This window comes from Aythya ferina, assembly GCF_964211825.1.
Source record: "Aythya ferina genome assembly, chromosome: 1".
Lineage (NCBI taxonomy): Eukaryota > Metazoa > Chordata > Aves > Anseriformes > Anatidae > Aythya > Aythya ferina.
In genome coordinates, this window is record NC_140296.1 from 200132449 (window position 1) to 200147008 (window position 14560).

The window sequence follows — 14560 nt, forward strand, 5'->3', positions numbered from 1 at the left end:
AGCCGGCCCAGCCAGGAAAGGGCTTTCTTATCGCAGGATATAGCTGAGAGCAGACCTCTGTGGCCAGCCGCTCTCGGAGCAGTGATTTAGGCGTCTGCTGGGTACTGCCCTGCTCACTTTAAGACGCGGCGTTGGAATTAGATTTAATTCTAACTACACGGCTCAAGCACCGAGTGTTTTGAGGTTAAGAAGCGGCGTTCCCGGCTTTAAAGTTCGCCTGAGAGTTATTGCTTGACGTTGTAAATGGACTTAAGGACCGTAGGAAACGGTTTTTCATTTCAGCTCGGATACAGTAAGCCACTTAAACACTTGCTTATGTCACACTGAAATAAAAGGGATTTATGTGCGCCGCTCTGTGCCTTGCTGAATCAGAGCGTTTTTGCTGATGGCTGTTTGCAGGCGGCATGAGAAACAACCTGTGTGGATGTCCCGGGGGGGAGCTGGGAGCTGGAAAACAGTGCCTGAAGCCCTCAGGAAGCTCAGAGCCCCTGGGCAGGCCAGGAACTCTTTTGTCAACTCTCAGGACAAAGCAGGGAAGTCGCCAGGTCACCCAGTCCGCAGCTCGCCTTAATGTTCATCCAATCACTCCCTGATGGCACTTGCACAGTTGGTGGGTCACACCAAGCCCATCCCAATGTGTCCACCATCCCTCCTTCTTGAGGAGGACTCTTTCTGCCTAATTACTGATGTTATTTTCTTTCTCCTTTGCTACGTGTTTGCAGAAATGATTGCAACGTTTGAGGTTGCTCCTCTCAAACACATCCTGCTCACACTGGGTCCCCTTGGGTAATGTCAAGTTCCTCAAAAGAACAGCAGCTCTTCCCTCCTGAAGGGCTGGAGAGGTTTTAAGAGCTGCAGATGCAACCATGTTTTCAGAAATTTCATCTCCTTTCCCTAATTTGTGGGGTATGGTCATGGGTTTTTCAAGGGGTGGGATAAAGATGCTTGCAGGGAAAGCCAAAGGTCTTGCTTGCGATACATTCCTCTGGTCCTACAGAACCTGAAGGAGATGCTGCCTCATTGCTGGCAGAAAATATCATTTTCTGGCCCTTCATCCAGCTGTTTGCCACGTGTGTATTTCACAGAGATGTGGAGCACTTCCATACCAGGGAAACCCACACTGCTTTAGTAGCTGGTGCCAGGTTATGCATCACCAACAGCACTGCCGCTATTCACATCACCACTATCCACATCTACAAGATCTCTCCTGGGCCTGTGCTTCAGGGTCCAAAGCTCTATTTGCTACCAAGTTGCTCCCATTTTGTTGAAAATGTGACATCTTAGTTCTCCTACAGAAATTCTGCTAAAAGATTGCAAACCTCTGAAGGTATGGCTGGGTCTCCTTCCTAAGGAAAAAGCATCTGGCTTACAACTGGCTTCTCGTGCTCCAGGGCACCAAGTAGCCTTTCCAAGAAGAAACCATCACAGGAACCAATCTGGATGGCAGCAGTGCTCTGTGTTGGGTTTCGGTGCATTGTAGTGAGAAGCATTTGTCCTTCTGCCTTGTTATATTTTAGAAGGCAGCCTACGCCAGAAGCCTTCTGCCAAATTAAAATCACTTTTCTCCCTCTTGAAAAGAGAAATTGCAGACCAGGCTTCCTGCTATAGGCTTAGGAAAGATTCGTGGAAATGAGTAGTAGAAATGAGGACCACATTCAGACTGCGTGGCAGTCCCTCTGCTTCAAGTTTCTCCTGGCTGCCTCCCCATCCTCAGAGCCTCCATCCACCGAGGTTTGGGTGGAAATAAGCCTGCAGCAATTTGGATCTTTCTGGTAGAGGGAAGAGCAGGGAAACGAGTGTACGGGAGGGCTTTGGACCTGGAAAGCAAGCAGGCGTGAACAGAGCTGCAAAGATGCTCCTTTCTTCCATGTTAAAATGTGAGGGTAAGGACAGGAGATGACCAAAGGGGCCATGCTGGTCAGTGTGACAGAGCCACGGGCAAGACCAGCGCCAATTTGACAAAGCAAAATACATCTATGTGCACACACCAACCCACAACACATCACTTTCTCCCTCTCCCTCCTCACCAGCAGAGGAGCTGCCAGGATGGAAGGCAGTGAGAAGTGGTCAAGTGGGAGCAGGGCATTTAATCTAATAGTTTATTTTAATCAGCGGGCTGTCATCTCTCTCTATCTCCTTTCAGCGGGTCTGTCCAACCGACAGGCAAAGTGACACCGGTTTTTGTGTGTTCAGCACAGTAATTGCCTCCTCTACATGCACCGAGCATTTAGGAAATATCCTGCCTCCAATTATAATTTCTGATTTGAGTCATGGAAGAATACACCGTACCCTCTTTATTCCTGCAGTCACCGGCTAATGAAACGTGCCACGGGTATTTATAGAACTGCCACTGTAAATAGCATTTGCATTTGGTGCCTCGGAGTTATTTAGTGCGACGGTGCTTTCACCAAGAGGATTTTTTATTTTTTTTCGTTTTGAAAGGGAAAGGTTCCCTTTGGAGCCGTCTCCTCCCGTCGCCTCTGCTGTTCGTGGTGGCTGCAGCAGTTGTGCGGACGGTTGCTGGTAATTTAGTGACAAGATGACACGAGCACAGGGATTAGCAGAGTGCGGTGTGGGTTTTGGGGCTGCGCTGCAGACGGTTTGTAGGATGCTCCGAGACAGCGTTTGGAGCTACAGCAAAGATGAATAGAGAGGAGGGAAGTCGCCAGAGTGGTTCGTGCAGCAGTGCAAAACAGCTGCCAGCCCGTCTTTCCTAGGAAACCCGTCATGTAAATATTTGGGTAGGAGCCTCCAAATGAGATTTAAAGTCTGCTGTTCGTGACAAAGGTAACTAAAACCTCCTTTTCTTGAGAAAGGCATCCAGGATCCAGAAGATCCCACAAGTAACAAGGCAAAATACTTGCATTTGGTAGCATATTCAGAGCGAACAAGTGCACACGTCAAAATCTCTCCAAGTGTCTTACAAAGGAGGTCAGCAGTGTTTCTCCCATCCTGCAGGTGCAGGACTCATGGTGCAGACCTGCACCCATGCCTTGTGTCCGATCAGCTCTCCTGAGCACTCCTCCAGCACCCCATCCACACAAACACACTGCTGCAGATCTCCACGTGCCTTGCAAGCACCATCTGTGTCTGTGCAGTGGAGATGCATTATCCCCAGTTTTTACATAACTGACAGAGATTTTTAAAAGCGCGAGCGTGGAGTTCTTCGAGCACTCGGGGGTCACGCTGCATGTGCAGGCACTAAAAGCAACAGCAGATTTTCAGAAGAATGTGACGTACTGAGCAGTTTGGGGGGAAAAAAGTAAAAAAATCTGTTATGTGTTTTGGCACATAATTCCCATCCGACTTCGTGATAAGTCTGGCCCATGAAATGCATGTAACCCCTCTTCACACACGAAGGATGCTGCTCTCTGCCATATGGTTAGTGCAGGGTTTGTAGCACAGTCCCACCCCTTCACACTTCTCGAGAAGCATCAGAAATTTGGGGGGTGGATGTAGTATCCTGTGTTGGAGAGCTTTCCCGGGCTGAGCGCTAGAGCCCAGCTTCAGGTATGGGAAAACCAGGTTTAGGATGCAGCAGGATCAGTTGTCCTGCCCAGGGTGCATCGCTCTGGTTTGAGCATCAAGGGTATCAAGACTGTCAGGGTGGATTAGACACCTGACTTTTTCCTTTCTGCAGTTAGGTTAGAGGGCTCTTTGCCTCCAGAAGGGAACTGGAAGGCTGTGTTAATGCAGGAAAACTCAGTGCTGAGCTCACAGGACATGATCTGGAGCAAACCCGACCACCTCCCCTTCGCATCAAGTGTCCTTGCCTACCATTAACGGCTCTGCCCAGCCACTGCTTCTTCTCCCTTTCTTGAGATTTTACTTTGCCATGTCGAAGGGAAAGCCATGCCTTTGTGTCTCTCAGCTTTCAGTTTCCCCCATCTTTCTCAGAGAAAGAGCACGGGAGTGGAGAACCTCAATTCACTCCTTGTAGCCTCCCTCCTCATGCTGCTCAGCTCACCTTTAGTGACCTCCTGTTCCCACGGTCCCATCTAAAGGGCTCTGCTGTTGGTTTCCCCTCTCATTACACAGAGGAGCAGAAGGAGTTCCTGGTCTTGTCCCACAAGAGGCAGCCACAGCCTCATCACAGTGCAGCAGGTACCTCAGAGCAGCAGATTTACAAAGCATCAGAGGCACCATTTTCCATGCAGACAGGCTGTGCTGAAACAGTTCCTTCTTGCTGTGCTTTGAAACATTCCCCTTTCTTGCTCTGACAAACTGCTCGAGTTTGTATTGTTCTGACGATGGCAAAAAGCACACCGCGTGGGCTTCAGGCACCTGGCAGAATAATAAAGCAGAGAGGAGGGAAGGAAGGACCATCATGGTTTAGTTTATAGCAGCTAGGAAGTCTGTCTTCTGCCGTCTCCATTTCTTTTCTCTTCTTTTGGAAAGCATCATTTATTTCAGTTGGGAAATGAAATAGCCCAGTGGCTGGGCATCCTGCCTACAAAAGAAAATGCTGTATCAGAGATCAGCCATGTAAATGACAAGGGTTTTGAGCATCAAAGGATCAACCAAGATAGAACTTGGAGCCTCCATTTCCAAAACCACAGGCTCCTTCACTATCTGTGGAGGTGCCTGAGGCTGGGAGCAGGGACTGGTGCTGCGTCTCCTTCTCCCCCCAAGGCTGTGTAGCAGGTGGTGCATCCTCCCCAGCTCCTGGAGCATCTCTTCACCATCTCTCATGTAGGAAAACCTGGGTGGAAATGGTCTGCAGGCCACCAGTTGGGGTCATTAGCTAGTAACATAAACCTTCAAACTGCTGAGAGGCACAGAAGCAAAGTGCCACTAAAGAATTAAAGTATGCACTTTGCTGTGTCCTCACACACTTCAAGTCAAACTGTAAAAATTACCATGGTCTTTGAGAGCCACCAAGGACTTTGCTGATGGACAGAAGTGCTGGGGGCAAGCTGACATGGAAGCAGCATTGTTTCCCTCCCTTCCCTCCCCCATTTCTGCAAGTGATGCTTATGAAATGCTCTGCTTGCAATTTGTCAATCATCTGTGCTGCATTTCAGAGCTTCACTTTATTTAGATACTTCATGTTACCAGCTGGTTGCATTTGGGATTTCTTGAAGCAGCAGAAGCACTAAGAGGAGACGAAACTCTGGGTTGGGAAAGTGTGGAGAACAAGAGAAGTTCCCAAGCAAGTATTTTCCTGAAATACTAAAGCACAAAGTTAAACATCTAAGAAAATTTTCCCTTTTGCATCTTTTTGCTTTATTTTTTTCCTCATTTCCACATTTGTGTAACCGCTCAAGTACAGCACATGAGCTCTGGACTGTGCTCCTGCCATGGTGCGTTACTGCCATGAGAAATTCTCAGCTTTATTTCTTGCCTTGGGTAAACTCATGTTAAAACTGCAATATCGATGCACTCTCCCCGTCTTAGGGATGCTGCAGATACCTGACAGCAAAGGGGTGAGGCAGAGAGGGAGAGACAGAAGCTCTGGCTGCTCAGAGCTTTATCCATGGTGCTCCTTGGTGGAAGTCCAGCACAGACAGCCTGTGGTTCCCTGCACCTACAAGACAGTGCTGACAGCTGCTTAATTCAGAGTTCATAGAGGAAATCTCTCTCACCGAGTAATATACCTATAAGAAGCAATATTTTGCATAACATTACTTACAAGATGAAACTCCCGTAAGAAGACAATTTATAGCCACTGAAGTAACTGGCTGACATTTACGAGGAGCCTTGTTTTACAAGGCTTTGCTTTGGCTGCAGTGCCAGGGCTCCAGTTGTGTTCACGGAAAATGAGTGGGAAAGTGAGGTTGTGCATGGTATGCCAGAGCCACTCCGGTGCAGGTAATGACCTGGGTAAAGTCTGCTTGGGCTGCGTTGGGCTGAGCATGCCAGGACTGTAAATTTGGGGTGAGTTGAAGGGAAAAGCTCATTTTCAGAGAATCACAGGATGGCTGAGGTTGGAAGGGACCTCTGGAGGCCATATGCTCCAACCTCTCTGCTCAAGCATCTAGAGCAGGTTGTTCAGGACCATCTCCAAGAGATCTCCAAGGAGGAGACTCCACAGCTTCTCTGGGCAAGGGTTGGTCTGTCCTGACCCCAGCAGAGGAGGAGATGGACAAGGGACATATCTCACAAGGAGGACAGGAGCACACATGAACAGGTTGAGGGGATGGTGCTGGAGATGGTGTTGGAGATGGCTAAGGTTGAAGACCCCATGCCACGGCTATGCACTGCCTGTGCTATGGGTGCTGGAGGACATCGTTTCAACTCACCCAGTCACCAGGATATGCCTTGTCTGGAGTGTGTTGTGTCCCCAGCAGCCTGAACAGCAGCACAGCAGGGCCAAGCTTAGTCCAGGCATGCGTGACTGCCCTGGGGCTGCCTGCGTGCTGCCCAAGTCATGCTGGGGAAGAGATTTCCAGGAGCAAAAGAGGCTTAGGCTGCCCATATCCCATTAGGGGATTGTGTGTGCGGCTGGAGGGCTTTACGGGGCTGAGCCTGGATCCGGGGCTGTGCAAAGCAAAGTTGTTCTTCATGATGCTGTGTGTGTGACAGGGCGTCAGGAAAGGCCTTGGCTGACTGGAGGGAAGTTTCCTCAGGCCAGGGCTCATTTGTTTCTTACCACCCCGATCTACAGGACCTTGAAAGAAATAGTGTTCTAGAAGTAAAAGTGTTACTGATATTATTGTGCCTGTTAAGAGTTCGAGTAAATTATACTGGTATGGATACACCTATGGACCAATATAATAGTTAAGGACATAAAACTATTAGGAAGTGTCCAAAGGAGGGTTACAAAGATGGTGCAGGGTCTAGAGGGGAGGACGTATGAGGAGCGGCTGAGGTCCCTTGGTGTGTTCAGCCCAGAGCAGAGCAGGCTGAGGGGAGGCCTCATGGCGGCCTGCAGCTCCCTCACGAGGGGAGCAGAGGGGCAGGCGCTGAGCTCTGCTCTCTGGGGACAGCGACAGGACCTGAGGGAACGGCATGGAGCTGGGACAGGGGAGGGTCAGGCTGGGGGTTAGGGAAAGGTTCTGCACCCAGAGGTGGTCGGGCACTGGGACAGGGTCCCCAGGGCAGTGGGCACAGCCCCGAGATGCTGGAGTTCAAGAAATATTTGTACACCACCCTTAGACACATGGCCAGGTGTTCACCTTTTCTTCCTTCCAGCCTTTTCTTTCCCTGGTGCCAAAGAAGGGGAATTTAATAAATAAATAAATAAATAAATAAATAAAGCTGAAAGCAAGGCGGTGAATGAAAGTCTTTAGGTTGCAGCCGGGGAGCCGGCTGCTGGAGTTGCGTGCCAGAAATGTGAAGCTGCATGCCTTGAACATGTGCCTCTTCTCTCTTGCAGATGACGGAGGGCCGCAGATGCCAAGTGCACCTCCTCGATGACAGAAAGCTGGAGCTCCTCGTCCAGGTAGGAGCTGCTCATTTCTCTGTCCATGGGTTTGTTCCAAATAATCTGGGGAGATAAAAAGGGAATGGAAAGGGTTTTCATACGTTTTTCTCAGCAACTCCACGCTGTGATTGCGTGCACTAGCGCTGAGGGAGGATGTGCACAGAGATGTCTGTGGGGGCTGATTCATGATGGGCTTTGCTTTACTTTGTGACAAACCAGTCCCTGTCCCCACCAGTGGGAGGGAAAACCAGCCTGGGTCTTTTTGACACTGTTACTATATCACTTTGCTATTTTTTTTTATATCACTTCGTTATTTTTTAATTAACCTTTATTGAGAAACTGCTTAAAAGCATCTTAAGCATCTGCTTAAAATACCCCAGCCTGGGTTTCTGTCCCCATTTCTTGTCATCTGAACTTGATGTATGATGCTCAGGGTGCATCACGTGGCAGAAGAGGATGCGGTGCTGGTGTCAAGGGCGGATGTCACTGGAGACATTTCAGAGGTTATAAATTGTGTGTCAAACACAAACATGCATTAAAATACACCTGTGTTCCATCCACCTTTTTTATTCTTTATTTTTAAAAAGGTAAAATTAGGAAAACGAGAGCCTGGTGCTGGATGTGTAACTATGGGCTCATGGATGCAGCCGTATCCTCAGCTTTTCTGGCAATTTTGGCTCCCGCCTCAGAGATCACCAAGGGGTTAACAGCAGGAATTAGAAGAATGCCTTTCCTTTTACAAAGGCTGCTGGGCAGCCCCAGAAGCAGGAAATGAAACTTCCCATGGCGGCTGAATCACGGGCAGCAGATACGCTGAGGGTGGGGGAAGCATCCCACCCAGGGAAACCTGAATGGGGTTTGCTGAAGGCACGGTGAATCATCGGAACTGCATTCAGCTCCGCTTTCTGAAAGGTGGTTTAATAATACCACTAAAAATATCTTAACGGGTAGTGCAGTTTTGAGTCCTTAGTCACCAAGGAGGTGAAATCCGGAGACGCGTGATGTGCACCGGGTGTCTGTGTGATCAGAGAGCCAGAGCTGAAAGGGGAATAGCTAAATAATGATGACTAATTAGTTTGAGCAAAATGCCATACCAGCGATGCTGTATCTCTGCATGGTGAGCATCCCTGCACACAGTTTTCTGAGGCTTAGCAGAAGGTTCAGGGGTTTCTGCCGATCTTTGCATTGCATCCATATGCATGGCCATAAGCACATCCATCACAAGGAGGAGACTTTTGGCTTCCTATTTCACAGAGATGCCTTTGAATTATTTTTTTTTTAGTTTCATGAGATGAATTGGCTGTTTGGAGAATGGTTCTGCTAAAGCGCTGTTTGTAATATCAATAATCACAGTTCAAAATACGCTGCAGTAAATCTGTATGAATTGCACTGGCCGATTGCTTTCCTGGGGCTTTTCTCAATAGCATTGGGCTTACAATAAAGCACACGAATAACCACAGTGAAGACAAAAGTGAAGGAGGCTGAATCTGGAAGCTCTGGGTCCATTCTGGAGCCCATTCCATGAAGGAGCAGAAACAATATTCACGTGATATATTTTTTAAGTGTTTGATCACACCTTCAGTGGGAATTTCTAGTGATCAATATAGGAAGCGAATTGCTCTGTAAATCACACTAACTAGTCTGCAAGTGACCCGTGGCTGAATTTTATTCACACAATAAATCATCTTGCTGTTTTCAAATACCGTATGAATGGGCAGAGCCAGGAGGTGTGATTGTGAAAAATTCATACCCAGGAAAAGCAGCAACCTCTGCTGCACGGGGGTTGACCCAGCTCTCTGATCAGTACCGTGCCTGTGTGTGTGTGGATGGGATTACCCACTGAGGATGTTTTTTTCTGCTTAAACGATGCCCTTCGACAGCCTTAGGTAGTAGCATCTGCTCGGAGAGTTAGTAACTAAATCACTGCAGGGTGGAGCAGACAGCAGAGGAAGAGGATGTTTGGATTCACATCTCCAATACTAATATGTTTTGCAAACTTGGGCAAAACACGTTGGCTTGCCTGCAAAGCCACCAGCTCTGGGGTGGTCGTAGGGCTGCTCCACTCGGGGCAGGAGCGTGCTGAAGCTCCTCGGAGGGAGCAGTGCTCTGTCCTGGCAGGTCCCCGACCACCGGGAGTGCCGTGCTCTTTGCCAAGGGAAATCTCTCCCCATATCACTTGGAACTGGTGCTGAGACTGTAGCTGGAATTCCCTTTGTAAGATCTGAGCACCCTTATTTTGATTATTGCCTTATCTCGCGGCTGAAGTGAATAAGAAGTTGTAAATATAATGCTCATCCAACCCACAGCTACTGGCTGTCACTTCAAAGTTGTATTTAGCCACGGATGTCTCACCACGGGTTGAAGCTGAGGGCTGATTTGCTGGTTTATGCCGTGGAAGAAATTCTCCCATTGCTGTGTTGGGCTTTAGCATCTCGAGCTGTGTTGGCTTGAATCGCACGTGAGCAGGACTCTCAAATTCTTGTGCAAAATTTGTCCCTTCCCACCAAGCTCAGCATTTCCTGGGAGCTTCTCCATAGCAAATTTCACATTTCTATGGTAAGTTTAAGGGAGACCACTGGGAATCGGCAGAACTGATCTCTCTGCTGGGGTGAGATCAAAATGCTATTCTTACCTGGATCCAGCTTTATGCAGCCTTGCAGTAACTGTGTGCGACATCGAGTGCTCGGGTCAGAGGATAGTTATGGATCCTACTGCCTGAATGGAAGCTTATTTTGGGGTGGAAAAAAAGAGCAGAAGGAGCCAGGTCTGATGGAATGAGGGAGATGGGTACAGCTCCCTGGAAGGGACGCGGGAGGGCTTCTGGAGCATCTTGAAACTGCTTTGGCCGGAGACTCTGGGGAGCTGCAATGATTTCCTCTCCTGCTGCCTCGAGGGCTGCCGGGCAGAACCAGATGCATCTGGGAGCGATCAGCCTGTTTGCAAAGAGCAGTGTATTAAGCAAATGCACTCCCTCCTCGCCTGCGAATTAGCTGCGATCAGACGTGGGGGGTTACGAACACATTGCTCGAAACGTATCACTTGATGGATAATGAGGACCATACCTCAGTCCACGGGGGGATGGCGAGTGGTGAATGTGCTCCTGCGGTTGCTCGCAGGAGTCAGCCCCGGCTCCGTGCGACAGCTCCTCCAGACCACAAAGAAGCGTTTTCAACACCACAAATCCTCTCCCCAAACTACAAAGACCTCGCAGGCTGGCCACACAGACGTTTTCGGTGGGACCCCCTCGTGCACATATGTTTTCTTTGCATTGCTGAGCCCCAAAAGTCAGGTTTTGGCTCAGAGGCAGCGTTTATAAGCCCTTCTGTGAATGCTGGCTCGCTTGGGTGCTGGCACATAGCGCGAGGGCTTGGAGATACCCCCACCAGAGAAGCCATCCTGGCTTTACTCAATCAAGCAGTCTGGACTAAAGTCTTTTCCCCCCAAGCTGAGTGGCTGCAGCTAAGGAAAAGCAAAACCACAGGCGTGGTGGATAAAGGAAAGCCCTCCCTGATGCGTTGTGTCAGATAAATGCTGAAATTCAGAAGGTCTAATCATAAACTCAGCAGAGGAGGATCATATGGAAATCTCTTCCTGAGGGTCTGAGACTCAAAGCCTGTTTGACTTGGGATTAGGAAGAGGAGTTGCATTTGGTGTTTCATTTGATAAATGCCTGTTGATGATGTGTTGTGTGTGGCAAGTTTACATACGAATTTTTTTTTATAGCATTTTTATCGTGAGCGGGAACAGAGAGTGGCTCCTCGGATCTTCCTACAGCCACTTTTTTTTCCTGTTTCTCTTTCTGTTTGATGCGTGTTTAGTTTTTAATACATGAGGGGTTTTTTTAGAAAGTGTTTGGCTTTATCCAGCTAATCCAGCTAATTCTTGCTTCCAGAAAATGGACTTGCTCGCATTCCCCGCTCTCAGCCTTCCTATCCGTTATGCTGTTTCCACGTGGCCGCAGATCATTTGTCTGCTGCACATGAAAGGTTTGCACTGCTCTATTTAAAGGGTTTTGCGTAATTGGCAATTCATTCCTTTTCATCTTGCTTTTTTGTAAACACAGCTTTTTTTCTGGGCTGGCTGAGTCCCACGCCCTTGCCACGTCTGTGCCGGCTGCCGGTGCCTGTTATCCAGCTCCAGTGACCGTCATCCAAAAGTGCTAAGCCCCCTAATTCCTTCCCTCTGGAAGAGTTATTGCGGGGACGGAGCTCATCTGAGGCTTGGAGCAGAGCTGGCTGGGGGGGCTGAAATTTGATCGTAGGAAATACCGGGGTCTGGGTTTTCCCTGAGGAGCACATATGGAAGAGCCAGGAAGGAGATGGGGGTTAACACCACGCCTGTCCATGGACTTTTGGGTGGGTAATCCACATGTTGTCACTTCTTAAGTAATTTTTAAGCTCGGGGTAAGATAGACGTGCATGTGTATCACCCAGCAAAGCTGCATCACCTGCAAGGAGGTCCTGAGGGAGATGCTCAGTGCTGGTGACCCTCACTCCTCTGGGCTCAGCCTCACCAGAGCCAGGCTGGGGCACGCGGGGTTGTCCTGGGGAGCACACAGCACCTTTGGAGAGCGATAATAATAATGGTAAAAGGGAGGAATAAAATGTTCTCATCTCCTCCCAAGATGCTGCTGGAGTTTTTCAATGTTTTCAGCGTTACTCATGGCCAGGAAACTGCAATTAGCTGGGGCTTGCCAGCATTTCTTGCTGCCTCACTTTTACATGTCAGTAAGTAGGATTGTGACCTGGCTTGGAAAAACTGCAAAGGTTCCTCTTCAGGTGGCACTGAGGATGGCACTGCCGGGAAAATCTGCCCCATTTTTGGCAGAGGATTTGTGTGGGGAGCACAGCAATGCACCCCAGCCTCACAGCAGGAAAAGCAGTCCCCAGGAAAGGCTGAACCTCCTCTGGGATGCCACAGAGATTGCAGAAGAGGGGCTTCAGCACTGTTCCCCTGCCAAAACCGGGTCTGGACAGGGCCGTGGGAGCTGGCCTGTTTTACAAAGCTCCCAGATGCAGAAATGCAGCCGCGCAGCCCTGACCGTAAATGGAGACGTTTGGGTGCCAGTAGCCAGGCGAGAGAGCCAGCACGGCTCCCTGCAGCGCCTGCAGGCTCTGCTCCAAAAGCTTTTTTAACCATCTCTGCGGCAGGAGGCAGCAGCCAGCACTGGGAGTGGGTGTGAGGGTGAGTAATATACCCATGGCACGGGGTATAAATTGCTGGGGTTGCTTATAGGGCATGCCTATAGGGCATGGGGAGTGGGGAAGGGCTGGCTCGGACACCCTTGGAGGAGGGAGGCTCCCGGCATCCCTTCTTCACACCCAGCCTCTCCATGCTGCAGCACAGCAGCTGGAAAATGGCCTTTCCTCTCAAACGGTGGCTTCGTGACAGTCCCCACACTGTTTTTGGAGGTTATGTGTTATTCTGTAGCCCCTCTTCCTAAAAATAATGTATGTTTTCTGTAGGGCAGGGAAATAATTGGAGAGCTGACAGCTCAACCGGAGTTTTCTGCTGTGAATATACCAGAATCCAGTCCTTTGCACTGATAAAATGTACAAATAGTAGATCAAAAATTGATCCAAATCCCATAATCTTAAATTTGTCAGAGCTGAAGGGGTGTTCGAATCTGTGTTTTGGAAAGGAGGCTTTATTTTCCCAAATGGCAACACTCAGACTCTGGTATAAGTCTGACTTCAGAAACAAATCGTGATTTACTACAGCAAGAATAAAAGCACAGTTTTGGAAAACTGAAAAGTACATTTTATTGAGCAACTTTGACACTAAAAATTATTGAGATCCAAAGCTTGGGTTTGACCTGGGAACCATCTAAGGACCCTACCAAGCGGTGTGTGAGGTGGGACTCACATCACCAGAACAAACCAAGCAACCAACAAACCACAGCCTGTCGCTCCTGAGAGATGAGCCATGTGAAACCATTTGTGTGTTGCAGGAAAAGCTCCTCCTGGCCTTTTAGTGGCTCTCAGGTCTCCCTTGGAGGGGTTTGACAGTCAAGTGTGACTGCAAATGGGGCAGGGTTGGGTCACCGTGGGATGGAGAAGGATGGAGAGGGATTGCTCTGCTCGTAGGGAGGTGGGAGCCCAGACCAGTCATTCAGGCCTGTGTTCTTGCTGAGCAGCTAGGAGTTAAGAGGTTTTCAGCTGAAAAGTTGGCCTTTTACCAAAAAGTAGCATTAGGAAGATACGTTTAGCATTGCTCTAAGGGCAACACGGTGCTGGGGATGCTTTCACAATCAGCGCACCTCCTGCAGGCATAGTTTTGGCACAATACGCAGATGTTGCCTTAAACCAGGTAAATATTTAAACAAAAAAAAATGGACTAAAAGAGCTAGGTCTGCTCCCAGGTCCAGTTTTTCAGCCTGTGACTGAGTTGAGCTTCTCTGTGAGCCCCAATAAATGCCCTCAGCAAGCATCCACTACTGCTATCTGAAGTCTGCAGAGCATCTGGTGTCAGTCCGGAGGGCACAGCAGCTCCTCTGGGGGGACCAAGGGGACGTTGATGTCTGATGGAGACATATGGGGCCCCCTCAGCACGGGAAACCAAACCAAGAGTTGCACAATGCCAGTGAGTAGAAGGCAGATAAGAAAATTTCCTTGGATTTTAATCCATTTCAGTTTGTAGCTTGGGGGTTCAACTTCTCAGCGTAGGCTCCAGTGAACACAGCAGCCCACAGAAGTCAAGCCTGGAGGGGAAGGGTTTGCTGGGAAATTGAAACAGAAGAGCACGGGGGCAGGAGAAAAATGAGTTTGGTGTGCAGACAGGAGGGAACAACTCAGCTTAAAGCCAGGAGGGAGCTGAGGCAGGGTGAAGGTGACAAAGCAGATCGGCTCACAGGGAAAGGCTTGATGATGAGGGCGAAACTGAAGGGCTTGGGACAGGAGGTGAAATGACCACTAAAAAGGGAAATCCTGAGCAGGGCTTAGGAATTGGGGGTGGAAGAGCTTCTGCTATCCACCCTACCAAGGGTGGTCGTGCTAGGTGGTGAGGCTCACCGTGAGCAGGACTGGGAGAGGGACTGCAGAAGAAGAAAGATGCAAAGCGTCAGGGCATGGATCAGCAGTGAGCCCAGATGGACAGAGAGCATGGAGAGCCTCCAAGAGGATCTGTACACGCAGCAAAGGTCATTCTGGCTTAGAGAAAGGAAAGCTGCATCTAGGAAAGGCAAGAGTGGAAATT

The 14560-nt window shown here is 49.2% G+C and overlaps 1 protein-coding gene across 9 annotated transcripts in view; it reads left to right on the plus strand.

Annotated features, from left to right (window-relative positions):
• The window catches only part of FRMD4A (FERM domain containing 4A), a 350418-nt gene that overhangs the window by 227345 nt on the left and 108513 nt on the right, over nt 1–14560 (plus strand). For all 9 annotated transcript variants that reach the window (XM_084517308.1, XM_084517305.1, XM_084517306.1 and 6 more), the window contains one exon: nt 7319–7384. In XM_084517308.1, coding sequence (XP_084373434.1) covers nt 7319–7384 — 66 coding nt within the window. The remainder of the gene's footprint in view (nt 1–7318; nt 7385–14560) is intronic.